This window comes from Salvelinus alpinus, chromosome 14 (assembly GCF_045679555.1).
Source record: "Salvelinus alpinus chromosome 14, SLU_Salpinus.1, whole genome shotgun sequence".
Taxonomy (NCBI): domain Eukaryota; kingdom Metazoa; phylum Chordata; class Actinopteri; order Salmoniformes; family Salmonidae; genus Salvelinus; species Salvelinus alpinus.
In genome coordinates, this window is record NC_092099.1 from 24,165,566 (window position 1) to 24,181,523 (window position 15,958).

At 42.5% G+C, this 15,958-nt stretch overlaps 2 protein-coding genes across 2 annotated transcripts; one reads left to right on the forward strand and one right to left on the reverse strand.

The window, feature by feature from the left end:
- Positions 1-529: 529 nt before the first annotated feature.
- Positions 530-8,282, forward strand: LOC139539189 (lysosome-associated membrane glycoprotein 1-like). Its single transcript, XM_071342092.1, has 6 exons — positions 530-877; positions 5,799-6,001; positions 6,096-6,221; positions 6,776-6,842; positions 7,153-7,320; positions 7,506-8,282. The coding sequence occupies exons 1-6, from the start codon at positions 823-825 to the stop codon at positions 7,643-7,645; spliced, it is 759 nt and encodes a 252-aa protein (XP_071198193.1). The 5' UTR covers positions 530-822; the 3' UTR covers positions 7,646-8,282.
- Positions 8,283-10,319: 2,037 nt separating this feature from the next.
- Positions 10,320-15,520, reverse strand: LOC139539186 (growth hormone-regulated TBC protein 1-A-like). The gene is made up of 8 exons (XM_071342081.1): positions 15,038-15,520; positions 14,198-14,343; positions 13,880-14,044; positions 12,646-12,770; positions 12,284-12,380; positions 11,806-11,978; positions 11,512-11,697; positions 10,320-10,669 (listed from the first exon to the last, which is right to left on the reverse strand). Exons 1-8 carry the CDS (start codon positions 15,112-15,114, stop codon positions 10,565-10,567), a joined length of 1,074 nt encoding a protein of 357 aa, XP_071198182.1. The 5' UTR covers positions 15,115-15,520; the 3' UTR covers positions 10,320-10,564.
- Between the last annotated feature and the right edge of the window lie 438 nt (positions 15,521-15,958).

Consider the following 15,958-nt stretch of genomic DNA (forward strand, 5'->3'; position numbering starts at 1 on the left):
GAAGGAAACCAGAGCGGAGGTTGCAGCTTGAGTGTCAATAGACCTAATTGAGGTGAAGACGGGGGTAAATAGCAAGTGGATGACAAAGCATTTTGACAACCCTGTGTGAAATGCTCGCCCGGCATCATCTGACTATGAAAGGTGGATCACAACTGGTCTGAATGATGAGCAAAAATGCTCTTCAATAGGAACATTTAATGAGAAGAGAGTGATGGTGTAGGCCTATTGGGACACATTTTTGGATGCAGCTGGTTTCAAAACGAATAAGCTCTTATTTTTTTCCTTCTTTTCTTTTCAGAAAAAAAATCTGTATGGAGAAAACTGTATCATTGTTATTACAACGAGGCAACTACCGCGACCAAAATACCAAATACAGAACACATCACTTCCAGCATTAAATCTCCATGGCAACATTGTAACCAACGTCACATCTGTAACTCCACAGCTGTTGAACGTCAACACGAATCACTACTCATGTCACGTGTTTATTCTGGGCGGTTCTTAAACTCTCCGTTACATGACCGTTGTCATTTCTTCTTGGTGCAGAGCATAAGTCATCCGTGGTATGTGACGGTCCAAACACAACGATCATCAATTTAATCGGCACTAACTAAAGCAAAAAGAGCAAAGTAATCAAAGGGAAAGGAAATATTTCCTTAGATTTGTTTCCAGAGGATTCTTGCTCGCGGCAGCAAAGAGAGAGCACGAACAGTGGGTTTGCGTTATTTCTAGCAAAGCTAGCTCACAGACCGTCCTGCATTCCTGTCTCTGGGTCGTGTGCATGTTGTTGTGATTCGCATTGGCAAACAACCGAATAAAAATATGAAACAACATAGCCGCAAACAACCCTTGTTCCTGGCGTTCCTGGCGTTTTTAGGTGAGTATAGATGCTAGATTGGCACAATAAATACAATGAATCTAACGAGAATACACTAGAATTCGGTCCTCTAACCTATTTTGACCTCGTTTGCTGGTTTATGTAAACGTGTAAAGCTGGTTCTTCGTTTGCCCTTTGACTTGCATTGCCTTATGTTACAGGTCGATGCGGGTCCAGACTGAGTTGTTTGTCTTGCTTAGTGGCTGTCGTGCATGACAAAGTCAAGCGGTGCATGTGCGCTTTTGTGGCAATGGGCCCCTCGCGTGATTCCAAAAGTGCTGTGACTAGTGATTTTAAAAAACTGGATACATTATGGCCTGTATCATTATTGATGTCACTGCACTCGTTTGTTTTGTTTATTACATTCTATGCTTGTTTCTTGGCAAGTAACCGATTTAGTGCTTTGGGCTATAAACTGGTAGTCATGTGCTGTAGAAAGCCATGCTATTAGATCGCAGTAACATGTGTACATGCATCCTGTCCTTTGTAATCTTCTCTTTGTAGGACAAACTGGCCTAAATGTAATCTAAATGGGTACAGCCAACTAAGATCATGTCAATATATTGTGGAAATTGGTAGACAAATAGACAGAGGTAATAAGTGAGACAGATAAAGGAAAACTGATCAGTGATACTGTGGAACTGGGTTTTTGATCGTTAATGTATTGTCAACTAGCGCTGGGATGATAACCCGAAAATGATCGATACAGACGAACCAATGATTTATCGAGGACATTTTACTGATTTAATAATAACTATAAAGTAGTTATTTTTCTTCGGGAGTAGGTCAGCTTTAATATTGCAGCTTGTGGCTTCTATCAATGTAATTGTCCATTTCCATTCCCCCATATATTTTTTTGTGTAGGTGTGTAGGCTAAATTATATAAAAAATTTATTAAATATATTTTACTAATTTATAATTCTCCCTATCCCTACCACCCCTCCCCTAATTGGAGTAAACTAATGGCCAACGATACTTAGGCTTCTACTTCCAGCTTATACATACTGTATACATTTTACTGACAGTATATTTTACACTATTTTCTGTTTTTTTAGTTGCCCTCAACCCCTCCCATCTATCTCTGAAAACCATCCAGCTCTGATTTCTAGTGGCCGTATACATTTTTCCAACTGATGTTTCACAAAAGTTCTGAACCTTTCTATGCTCATAATTTCTACATATTTTAAATTAAAGATTAACATTTTTGTTACAAGTATTTCATTGATTGATTGACTATGGCTTTAAGTCACACAGCAGAAATAATTGCAGAGATAACTCCAGGTAAATGTTGCAATTCATGAATGTGCATCCATAAACAAGCTACATAAGGGCAGTACCAAAACAAGTGATCTAATGCATGGTATGGTGCAGCTGTCAATTTTTCGGGCTTAAATTAAACGGGTATACTTTAATCACAATATTCTTTAATCAGTTTTGTTCTTTAATGCAGGGCCGACAGACAAGTTCCTTACCTTCTTCCACTTGCCGCCTCCATTTTTGCGGTAATGCTGCAATTTTGGATAGAGCAGACATTTCCATATATTTCTGTTAACCGCATGTGACAACTCCACCAGTTCTATTTATTACAGAATTGAAAGATATCTTTAATTATATATATTTTGTTTTATTATCAATTAGTATGGGTTTAATAATATTTATTGTAATATTTGTTTTATTTTCTGGTGGATTATACTAAAATTGCAATCAGCTTGTTTTAAATATAGCAATATTTTGGGGGATTTAATTTTCAAGTAACCGAAAGTGAGATGTAATCAACAATGAAGGGGTAAAAGGCCATTCTTGAACACTGGGTGAGCCATTCTTACTAATTTGCTGGAGAACCAGTTCAGATTTAAGTATAGCTTTTCTTTGACAAGTCTTTAGTGAGAGGTCTAATGCTTTAATATTTAATATTTTCTGCCCTCCGAATTCATATTCATTACATAAATATGCCTGTTTAATTTTCTGGCTTGGCGTTCCAAATAAAGTGGGATATCTTTTGCTCATATAATAAATAAATCAAATATTTAGGTGTAGGCAAAGCCATAAGTAAATAGTTAATCAGGGTGATGTTTTTCACAAATAGACTTTTACTAGAGGAATGTGGAGTTTGAAATTAAATGAGTCTGCTAATATGGGCTATTGCCAACAAGACAATTGATAGCCACAACATTCAAAGTAGTAGTAGTTTTAAGGGTAATATAAAAAAAAGGAACTGGTGTGTTATTGTGATTGTCAATTTATCGTGATATGGATTTTTGTCAATATTGCCCAGCTCTGTAAACTTAATTGTCCTCAAGTTGCTGAATATTTTTTAAATTTTAGCCTAAGGTTTCCTCCTCTATTCCTACACCTTGGTTCAAAAGCGAGATAGTGGTGACAGTGTTCACTAGTACACTGCTCAAAAAAATAAAGGGAACACTTAAACAACACAATGTAACTCCAAGTCAATCACATTTCTGTGAAATCAAACTGTCCACTTAGGAAGCAACACTGATTGACAATAAATTTCACATGCTGTTGTGCAAATGGAATAGACAACAGGTGGAAATTATAGGCAATTAGCAAGACACCTCCAATAAAGGAGTGGTTCTGCAGGTGGTGACCACAGACCACTTCTCAGTTCCTATGCTTCCTGGCTGATGTTTTGGTCACTTTTGAATGCTGGCGGTGCTTTCACTCTAGTGGTAGCATGAGACGGAGTCTACAACCCACACAAGTGGCTCAGGTAGTGCAGCTCATCCAGGATGGCACATCAATGTGAGCTGTGGCAAGAAGGTTTGCTGTGTCTGTCAGCGTAGTGTCCAGAGCATGGAGGCGCTACCAGGAGACAGGCCAATACATCAGGAGACGTGGAGGAGGCCGTAGGAGGGCAACAACCCAGCAGCAGGACCGCTACCTCTGCCTTTGTGCAAGGAGGAGCACTGCCAGAGCCCTGCAAAATGACCTCCAGCAGGCCACAAATGTGCATGTGTCTGCTCAAACGGTCAGAAACAGACTCCATGAGGGTGTTGGCCAGATGATTCTGCATCTTTGTTGCATTCTTCACATATGATTTGGCACAGTATTTGCAAATATACTCAGCTTTACCTTCTACATTAGCTGCAGTGAAATGTCTCCACACATCAGATAGTGCCCGTGTCATTTTCCTGTAAAGATTCGTTTTAAAAAAACATACAATTCCATGTATAGATAAATGGTTAAGCAGTTAGATTAAACAACTCCTTTGTAAGATACAATTTAAAATGAAACCTGTATGGAAACAGGTGAATTAACACTCCTCAGCAGGCTCAAGCAAGCGAAAACCCACATGGTAGCTAAAACTAGCTAGCAGAAATGGTTAATAAGTTAGAAATGATTTAAACACACTTTGCTGTAGGCTACTATTTAACAAAATCATGTGTCATAAAATATATTCACCCCACCCAGTATTGTAATCAAAACTTACCAGAAAGCATGTAGTCCTTGGCTCAGTGTAGTAGTGTGGGCTCAATAGCATCTCATTAGTGTGTGTAACAGTATAACTTTAGTACGTCCCCTCGCCCCGACACGGGCGCGAACCAGGGACCCTCTGCACACATCGACAACAGTCACCCACGAAGCGTCGTTACCCATCGCTCCACAAAAGCCGCGGCCCTTGCAGAGCAAGGGGAAACCCTACTTAAGTCTCAGAGCAAGTGACGTAACTGATTGAAACGCTACTAGCGCGTACCCGCTAACTAGCTAGCCATTTCACATCCATTACACTCACCCCCCTTTCAACCTCCTCCTTTTCCGCAGCAACCAGTGATCCGGGTCAACAGCATCAATGTAACAGTATAACTTTAAACCGTCCCCTCGCCCCGAAACGGGCGCGAACCAGGGACCCTCTGCACACATCAACAACGGTCGCCCACGAAGCATCGTTACCCATCGCTCCACAAAGGCCACGGCCCTTGCAGAGCAAGGGGAAACCCTACTTAAGTCTCAGAGCAAGTGACGTAACTGATTGAAACGCTACTAGCGCGTACCCGCTAACTAGCTAGCCATTTCACATCCGTTACATGTGCAAGATCTTGAATCAGCTGTACATGTGATGGAAGAATGCATGCAGAGGGTTGAACATCTTGGCCATGTTCTGTTATCTCCAGCCAGAAGAGGACTGGAGATAGCCTGGTTCCTCTCTAGGTTTCTTCCTAGGTTTTGGCCTTTCTAGGGAGTTTTTCCTAGCCACCGTGCTTCTACACCTGCATTGCTTGCTGTTTGGGGTTTTAGGCTGGGTTTCTGTACAGCACTTTGAGATATCAGCTGATGTACGAAGGGCTATATAAATACATTTGGTTGCAATTGCATTGAATTGGGGATAGTTTTACCAAAATATGCCACAAGAACTAGAATCCCTGTTATAAGCCAACTTTTAAAAAATGAATTTAAGCTAAATTCCCAGGCTTAACTTCAATGGTAATTTACTGTAAAGTTTCCAACCCTTTGCAACCCTAGGTGTGACCCACTAAAGTGCTTGGAATTTGTGACTGCAAAATAAATGGAACCAGAGTTTTGTTACCACCCAGTTTTAAGCCAACCCATTAAAGGAATTAGCCACAACATTACCCCAAGGTTACTGACCTACTCAATGGGTGCATCTCAAGTGTCTCACTTCATCTCCTCGCCTTCGTCTGCGCATATCTGATAACGCATGATAGGTGAAAGCAACATTATGGCGTTGAATGCCTGCAGAGGTTGCTTGTCTAGTTCTTTCACATCTATACAGATAAGGGAGAGGAGACCACTCAAGACTATTGAGATGCACCCTGTGAGACCTAACCACCAGCTAGCTAAGGATCGAACCGAGCTGTATCTTTTTTTTCTATCCATGCATGTACTCTGTGATTGTAGATTGGCATTGGCTGTTTTACTTTATTGACTTATTGTTACATTACAGCGGTCACGTTGCATCAGAGCTTTGCTGCCACTGATGTCCCGCCCACTGCTGCTGCCCCTCAAACCACGGCTCCGCCTCCTGCGCCCCCAGCCCGGCCTGAGAGGGGCAACTACACTGTAACCAACGTCAATGGGACCGTCTGTCTGATGGCCCGCATGGGACTGCAGCTCAACATCCGCTTCAGCTCTGCCTCTCTCAATAATGTATGGACACAAACTTGCACGTCTTGCACATACTTGCAGCCCAGGCACTCTCTCACACCCTCACACTAACCCATGTCTTGTCCTGTGTGTGCAGACTGTGCAAGACGTGTTGAACCTCCAGCCCAACGTGACTAAGAGCTCAGGGTCATGTGACTCAGACAGTGCCACCCTGCTGCTGATGGCTGAGGAGAAAACCAACCTCACCTTCCTTTTCTCCCTGGTCAGAGCTCTCTTTACTTTGTTTTTCTTGTCTTTGGCTGTACCGTTCACCTCTCACCAAATCCAGACACAGACAGACACACTCACTAACACGTGAACACACACAGAGCGAGGCAGAGTAAACCCACAGAATGGATATGCACTAGTGCCTGGTGTTACCAGCAGGAATGTCATGTGTAGGAGGAATGGAGGTGATGGATGGCAGACCACTGATCTCTACATGACCTGATTAACCTACACACACTTAAACTAACATAGGAATACACACATACTGAAACAACACGCAAATATCAACACAGGCAAACATATTATCTGGGAGATGATTTGTTTATAATCTCTCTCATATCAGTACATGCCTTCTGTATCAGTAGTACAAACCTTTCTGCACTAACACCTGACTGACACAAGATGGAGCTTAATGAACAAGCAGAGAACAGGCACTCGTGACTTAGTTTGTTCCATCCTGGTTTAAATGGAGTGGGCTTGGCTCTGTAATCCTGTGTATGTGTTTGATGTACATACCGTGTCTCATCATTGGTTCTCTTGTGTCTGCAGAATGCCACGTCCAGTAAGTACCACCTGAGTGGAGTGACTCTGTCTGCAGCCTGGCCGGACATGAGTGGTGAGTCTGGATCCATAGTTCACCAATCAATGGATCATCTCTGCAGCATTTAATCTAGTGAATAATACATCTCCTCTTATAACCTCCATCTGTTATGTATGCAGTTTTTCCAGCCAGTGTTGAACCCTTCTATAATCCTCCCTTTCCCACAATCCATCCCCCACCTGGTCCTACTTTAACTTCTTGTCCTTATCCCCCCCTTCCATCCTTTCTTCTTTTTCACATCCCTCCCTTTTCTTCTTCTTTTCCATTCTGCCTGTTTTCTCTTCCCTTTCTCACCCCACCTATAACCTCGCTGTTGTTTCTCCAGAGCCCTTCTCAGCCAGTAACAGTAGTCTGGACTACCTGCGTGGTACCCTGGGGCGTAGTTACATGTGTCGTGAGGAGCAGACTCTGGCTGTGGCTGTGAACTTCTCTCTCAACACCTTCCAGCTGCAGGTGCAGCCCTTCGGCCTAACCGGGGACCAGTTTGGAGCAGGTACTATACTGGGTGTTACTATGGGACTTATTTCAGGAAAGTGGTTATCCACAGTTCTGATATTGGAGTAATAAAGTCACTCATTCAACTCTTGCTTTTTGTCTTTTCATTTTTTCCGCCTGTCTCTCTCCTGCTCTTTTCTTTCTCTCTCCATTGGTGTGTCTCTCCTCTCTCAATCTCTCCAGCGGAGGAGTGTCAGCTGGATGAGGATGACATGTTGATCCCCATCATCGTGGGCACTGCGCTGGCCAGCCTGGTCCTCATCGTCCTTGTGGCCTACCTTATCGGCAGGAAGAGGAGCCACGCCGGGTACCAGACTATCTGAGATTACTTCCTGTCAATTGACCCCCCCCCCCCCCCCCCCGATTGACTGAACCTCACTCCGACCCTCAACTGAACTTCACCATCCCCATTCGGTTGGTCTTACCGTAGAATCCTTGCTGCCACCTCCTCCCCTTTGTACTTGCTTACCCCACGTTGGGTCTCCATGGGGTTGATTTGCACTTTCAGGACTGAACTGCTCCTTTGTATAAAAAAAAAGGAGGGGGGGGGGGGGGGTGTCTGCTGAGAGATTGTAATGACATAACGAAACAGTCACTCAACACTGCAGGAGGGGATGGTGTGGTGGTGTGCTCATAACCATATGCTGAATAATAATCCACACTCTGCGTAGCCTAAGGTATTTTTATCATGCTTACGTTTTACTGGTGACTGACATGGGAATTCTGAGGGATTGTTTGTTTACAAGCATTGCTGCTGCTGTTTTCAATGGCTTTTTCTGTTTTTGATGGTGGCCATTGTCGGTCACATCATAATAGATCATTGTTACTCTTGTGTGAAGGGAATATTATGACTGTAGCTGGCTGCTCCAACCAATCCCCTCTCTCAACCAATGGAAGTTAACTTGTTGCATAATGTTTGCAACATCATTGAACATAATAAAGTTGTAACTTTGAATATAATATGGAGTTGATGGAAATTGCTTCTAACCGCTGGTCCAGTGTCAGATATTTTTGTATCCTGTTTGTTAGGGGCTGAATAATCTGACCTTAGATCTGTGGTTAGAGGTTTAGCTCGGGACCGGGGGTCACCTCCAGCTGCAGATTGGGAATGGTAGTGTTTGTCAATCCATCTCTTGGGGGTCCCCTGGGGGCACATTTTGTTTACTTTGGGTTCCCCTCGGAATGGTTTGAGGAACAAGGATGAAGGTAATTTGATGGTAAAGCAGTTGTCTGCAGAGGGAGGGACTCAGTAATTTATGGTGATCAGAGTGAGGGAGTGTAACATTAGCCCTGTCCACAAACAACCATATAACCCCTAAATAACTTGGAATCTCCACCTTGCGCCTGATTAGTTCATTTGCGTGCCTAGGGGCTAGAGGTTGTTTCTGGACCAGGCCTCAGATTTTTTTCAATGATTCGAAGAGGGAATGTAACAATGAACTGAAACTGAATTGACAGAATGAGCGTCACACGCTACACTAGAATGAAGGGACGTGGTGGGCGTGTGCTCCACTTAGACATTGGTATTACAGCGCACTGTACCATGGCTGTTATGAAACTTGACTACCATAAAGATATGGTGGAAAATGCTGTTGGCACAGTGGAGGAAATTGATTTATGTGCCAATGCTTTCCCCCGTAGCAGTGACTTAAACATGGTTTTATGAATACTGGTACTACCAATTATAGTTACATTATTAAGACAGATTTTTGTTGCTACTTCCAGTGATTATATTAAGGGGAGTTAAGTAAAATTACATGGTGCTCACAAAGGCCAAATACTAGCTTAAAATGTAACTGGACATTTAAGTGAATAGTTATAGGTTGTTTTCTCAAGTTAGGATTCAGGCTATTATAGTTAGAACAATTTAAGGGAGTTGGAGTTACTGTCCATAGTACAACACCATTTTAGAGAGGAATAATAATCTTAAATGCCTGTGCCAAATGGAGTCTGCCTCCCCACTTACAAGAAGGATGGGATCTATGCCAATGTTAGTTTCTCTCAGTTGTCTCAAATGACACTCTATTCCCCATGTAGTGCACATCTTAGTTGTCATTGGGGACATACCCTTTCTATCTACACTGTGTGACCTTTGTTAGGGACATTCTCTTCGTTGTTGATTTGCCTGGCCTATTGAATGATAATAGATGCATTGTTTGTAGTGAAACGGGGAAGTAAAAAGTATGTGAATTTTCATTCCACCCCTCATCTAGAAGTGTTAATATCCATATGTAGTGATTAGGGCTGGATTCAATCAGTATCAGAGCGAGAGGTTCCCGCGTTTACGTAAGCGCTACATATGTCAACTCAATCAGCAATTACCTTAATTTTAACGTGGATGTTCCGCGATACAGATTGGATCCAGCCCTTAAGGTTTAAAAGAGAATGTTTTAACTGTTTTCTAAAAGCGGAGCAAATAAAATAAGAGCTGAGGAATGAGCTCTATGTACAGTTTGTCTTGTGGTGTTTGACAGAACCCTTGGTTCTATTTGAGATTGCTTGTATTTGGGAACACAAATCGCTAAGCGATACATTTAGCTTAAATGTAGTAATCAACTTCCAATTAAAGGTTACAGTGAGAGAGCAGCCCTTTGTTGAAGAGAGTCAAAACGTTGGTCCAATTAAGCTAGTCAAATTCCAACTTGAGGTATGATCACACACACATGGCGTAAATCATACATTGAGTCAATGCAAGATTGCATGAACTTATATGCACACTTCAAGTTATGATTCTGGCCGAGTGCACTTGCTCACTCTCCCTCATGGATTTTAAAGCATTGGGATGGTGTAAGTATGGGCTAGAGTTATCACATTTTCCTCCCCAGGCGATTCCTGGGTGGGACTGGAATATGGTACCCTTTGGGGAGAAGGGTGGAAAATTGGACTATATCCCGTGACTTCATTTTAGAGTTGACACCATTATTTACAACGCTTCTCCACTCTGTCAAACCACAACTTATCAATCCCATGATCCTACCACAGGAAAAGTGCAAAAAGTACAAGAATACAGTTTAATGCTTTTTACAATACAAATCATATTTGGCTAGATGGGGGTACTACAATCACGCAGCTCAATTCAGCATCTCAGAAGAGTGATTGCCATGTCATCATATTTATGTGGTTCCTGAGATAACGGTTGTTTCTCCAGATGTGAAATCTTATCATCTGTAGCGCAACTGCAATGAAGATGACCTGGAACAAGCCCAGGATAACCACAGGGTGATTGCCTTGGTTATTAGTGGTCAAGGGTGGAGTCTGGACATCTCAGCCACTATGTGTTCTCGGCATGTCTCCCTTAGCTTAGTGATGGTTGCCATGGAGAGACTTCCTGGTTCCCTGAAGATTTCCTGTCAATATCAAGAAAAGAAGGAAAGGCCAGAGTTCACCAGTGAAGTTGTCAATAGATGCTGATCTAAAGTCTCTTTTGCATTTCCTTAATCATGGTTAAAGACACACTTCAGCTATTTTTGACCTTTTCCTGTTGAAAAATGATGTTCCCCAATTCTGGAAGGGGGCCTGAGTGAAAATGTTTGAGAACCCCTGTTTTAGACCAACTTCAAGAGTTAGCTATTCAAGGAGTTGGTCTGATGTGTTTACTCTCATCGGCCTCCCCCTTGCTTGTGGGAACAATAGACGAGCAATACAGGTCAAAAGAGGAAAGGCTCACCCCCCCACACTTATGCAATGTCATACCTGGACCACCTATTGAGATGTGCCTTTTATTAAAGGCCCAGTGCAGTCAAAAATGTGATTTTCCTGTGTTTTATTTATATATTTCCACATTGAGGTTGGAATAATACTGAGGAATTGTGAAACTTATAAATGCCCTTTTCGTGCAAGAGCTGTTTGAACAGACTGCCTGAAAGTTTAGCCTGTTTTGGTGGGATGGCGTTTTGGCATGCCTGGTGACATCACCAGGTGGTAAATTAGACCGATAAGAAAGAGAGTTCCAAACCTCTCTGCCAATAACAGCTGGCTTTCAGTTTTCCTCTCCCAGATAGTCCTAGCAAAATTATTGTTTGAGAAATTGGTCTTTGCTAAGAAGCTTTTTGACCATGTTAATTGAAAACAATCACAGTAGGGTACTTAATTGTCACCCGGCTGCATTTGACATTAAGGTTAGGATTTGAATATGGTGAACAGACCCTAAATCTTTGCCTAAGGTTACTTCTCTTCTGGAGTAGCTTACCTGCATGAAGGTGTGGCAGTCGTATGTGAAGGCTCCCTGGGTGATCAGTTTGAAGCGCTCACACACCTCGACCATGGAGCGGGCCTGCAGGATCTCAGCCTGGTGGTGGAGGATCAGAGCCAGGGCCACGCGGAACAGGATCTTAGAGCCCTCGTAGAACAGGCAGTCCCAGATCCGCAAAACTGTCTAAGAGAAGAAAAAGACAAAAGAGAATAATTATCATACAGAGGGTGATGATAGACCCAGACTTTACCAACACATCACACACACACACACTACCCCAATCCCCTTCACCTCTACAGGCAGGACATCGATGTAGAGGCAGATGAACCACCTGGAGACCACCAGGGTCCACATGACGTTGTGTTGGGCCATGGCCTGCCACACAGCTGGGGCTTTGACCCTCACCAGCTCGCCCAACACCTCCTGGTCCGTCTTCAACCCCAGCATGCCCGGGCTGTAGTAGTCTACAACAAGAACAGGTCAGGTTAATTCAGTTCAGTGTTTGACAAGAGGTTGTGTGTGTGTACATAGATGGTATATATCCTGAAACCTGAGATACATCCTGTGTTTGCTCATCTCAACACACCAACAACACAGTCTTACCACAAGCCACGTGACCATGGCGCTATTCCACAGAAGCAGCTCCCAAAATACACAGAAGGGAAAACCTTCTACAAACAAGTAGGTCTACTACTATGACTATGCAAACCTCACCACGCGTATCCTCTCACACAACCAGACAGACACAACAGGAGCGTGTGGGACTAACCAGAGAGTATTCTTCCCAACAAAGAGTCCATGAGCCAGAAGGACTTCTCTTCATCCTTAGTGATGATGATGAGGTAGCCTGCAATGAAGTTCATACCCTAGAATGGAGAAAGAAACAATAACTCCCTTCACACACACAGAAACTTGTGCACACATGGTATGTACCCACAACGCACACACTTTAGAGGACAGGTGAGGTATAGGCAGTTATTACAGCCACAGGGTACAGAACAGGTACACATAGAAGAGGCAACAGTGGACGTATTGTACACACATTAGGTAAACAAGGGAAAGCAAGACTGACACAGGAGACCGGTGAGATCCATCCAACAGATGATTTATAGTATCTATAAGGCCCAGTACCTGGCAGTATCCCACAGCCTGGTTGTGGTGTCCATACGCCAGCAGCACGTTGTACAGGGCCTTCTGCAGACAGGGCTCTGAGCTGTTCCGGAACTGCACGTTGTCAGGGAACGTTCTGTGCATGTCTGCCGAGACAGGGCACTCCGCCATCAGCCAATCATAGTAAAGGAACAATCAGGGTCTTGTTCATTAGACATCAATTCTGTTTTCTGTTGCAAGATGCTATAGAGCGATTCCACGCCAGCAGGAGCGGAAAATATTTTTGGAATCTCAGATTGTTCTGGAAATTTTCACATAGAAACTCCATTGGGAAGAAGGATGTTTGAAATGCTTTTTACATTTATCACAAATCATTTAATTTTTATCATGATGAAAGTGGCCATTTTACGGCCCTTTTTAACCTATACATGTCTCCTGTAAGACCCTATGATCTGTGAACCGTATTTGATATAGACATCTTGGTGTCATTATACTCCTTATAGTGTGCTCTGAAATATGGAGAGGGTCTTGATTCTGAAATACAAATTTACACAAATTTATTCAACATTAAAATAATATCTCAAAACTACCCTTTTTGATTTTGTTCATTTTAAGACAGATTGTTTGGAACAATATACTCTACAAGTACATCACAATTCCAGAGTGGGCTCTCTGCTAATTCTGAAGGTATAATACATTTTATGAGTGCCACCGACACAGTGAATGGGAAAATGGATTCAAAGGGAACTCCATCTGCTGGTGACTGAAATTGCAATCCTAAAGGAGGGCTGTGACCTTTGTTAATGACCTATAATGTCAATTGCAATGTTTAAAATAGGGAATATCATTAAAAGTACCATGTTGAATAAATGTATGTTGAATAAATGTGAATGAATGTGAAAATGTGTATTTCATAATCAAGACATGCTCCATATTTGACAGCACACGATAAGGAGTATAAATGCCTGTATCATTTACGGTTCACAGAACATAGGGTCTTATAGGAGGAGTGTATAGGTCTAAAAAGGGCCTAAAATGGCCAAATTTCATCATGAAATTTGTGATACAAATGTAAAAAGCATGGTCAACATCCTTCATAGAAAACAGAAAGGAAAACACAGCACACTGCTGCTCATGCTTTCTACCAATGAAGTTCCTATTTAACAATTGCCAGAACAATCTGAGATTCCAAAAATAATTTCCGCCCCTGCTGCTGTGGAATCGCCCATAAAACATTTGATATTGCTTACAGTACCTATCCTGACGGTCTCCTCCAGCTTGGCATCGTGCTGCTGCTCGGTGCCCAGCAGAGTGTGGTAGTACCCTGGGTTCTTTTCCAGCTGCTCCTGGGCCCCGCTGGCTGCCATCCAGATCTGGGCTCGGTGCTCGTTGGGCACACCCTTACGCACGTACCGCTTCACTAAGAGAACCGAAACCATGACTACAGTCAAAACTCAGAATGCAAATATAGAATGAAAATTCTTACTCAATATATGTATGTGTTGTGTGTTTCTTCCCCTGTCTGTGTATATATGTGTGTGTGTGTGTGTGTGTGTGCATGCGTGCATCACACCCTTCAGGTTCTTCTCCACGTGGACTTTCCCCTGTAGGAGTTTAGACCACTTGATGGACCTTCTGGTGAGCACGGCTACATACTCAGCCATCATCTTCTCATAGGACTCATAACCCTCAGGCATCTCAAACCCATACGAGTCCACCCTAGAGAGATAAAGCAGGGTCAGTCTGAGAATATACACACAGATAAAAACAATGGATCTATATGACCCACATTCTAGACCCAGTAGACTGCATTGATCACAGAGGGATGTCAGTGTGGGTTGAAAGCCTGGAACTGTTATAGCATACTGATAGTCAGATGACTTGATATTGGCCAAGCTTTAGCTACAATAACCTGGGCTAGGTGGTTGGGATTACTGTGACAGATAGCTGGGATCAGATGACATGCTGTTCAATCAACCCGTGTGAAATTACAACCCTAGAGGTTGAAACTGCATATCAAAAACCAAGCCAAAAGAAGGAAAATAGAGACAAGTTCAAACATCCCAAACAGACATAACATGCAATAAAACAAAAAGGTAGAGGTTTCACAACTGTGTACTTCATGGCAATTCAGCTGGTAAATGCAAACTTTGTGACATACTGTAGACAGTAAAGTAAAAGCCAGCTGATAGGGCCTACACTAAAAGCCCACCTGGTTAATTATTGTCATGCCATGACGTTGTCACCTGATACACAACATCATGACAGATGCTGTATAACTTTTCATTGCCTAAAATTGTTTGATTATTACAAGCTGTCATCACGGATAAGTCGGAGACAAATAAATGTATGATACTCATCATTGCAACAACAAAAATCACACAAGGAAATGTCAAAACAGTTAAAGCCCTACCTGTCATTCGCATTGGTGCTGTTGTTCAGGTGAAGCTGGGAAGTAATCGAGATGTTACCGTTCGTTTCACTCTCCATAGCGTGTAGCCTACTCCTCCGAATTGTCGGTAAAATGTGAAAACGTGACACGCACTCTCGAACTTAATTTTCTGATCCACCAACTCCAATAGCTACACTTACATCAGAAAGTCATAGACTACTACCATACATTGCCAGCTGCCAGTCAGCGGGAGCAAAACACGACGGACTGTAACGACACGGATGCTCAAAAGTTAATTAGGAGCAATCCATTTAACTAAACAACTTGCAGGCTAATGTGAAATTAAATATCTTGCCATAAAATATTGAAACAAAAAACATGGAAAAGTCCATTAATCTACTATCGCTCTTCAGCCCATATATGAATACGATTCCTCTCCAATGATTAATCAGGAGGTGGGACTTGTTTTGTAAACTTCCCCCACCTCAGGTATATCCATTCCGTAAATTCTACATCCAGCCCACCAGACTTATAGTCCAATAGTGTGCAACTGCAGCCCGCAAATTCATGTCTAAATAGTGCTTGTTTCGCTTTCCATCCTCAATGGTCTTCTTGGTTCTATCAAGCCGTGACAGCAACCGATGCCACTTTTGTGCCTTTATGTCAGTGTTGTGTATTTATTTACTCACAAAAGACAAACCTACTTTCCACTCTCCAGTAGCCTAGACTAATGTTCAACAGTTGATCAACAAAATAAACATTGCATTCTGGGTGTATATAAGAGTTTTGGTTTCCCCTAATGGTTAAGCTTAGGCTTTGTAAAAGGTAGGCGAAGCAGATCATAGATATGTGCCTAAGAGCAACATTGGGATGGTGATAACATCTATAGCAAATGTAATATGTTGGTTAAACATTACACAAGTAATGACGCCAACAATACAG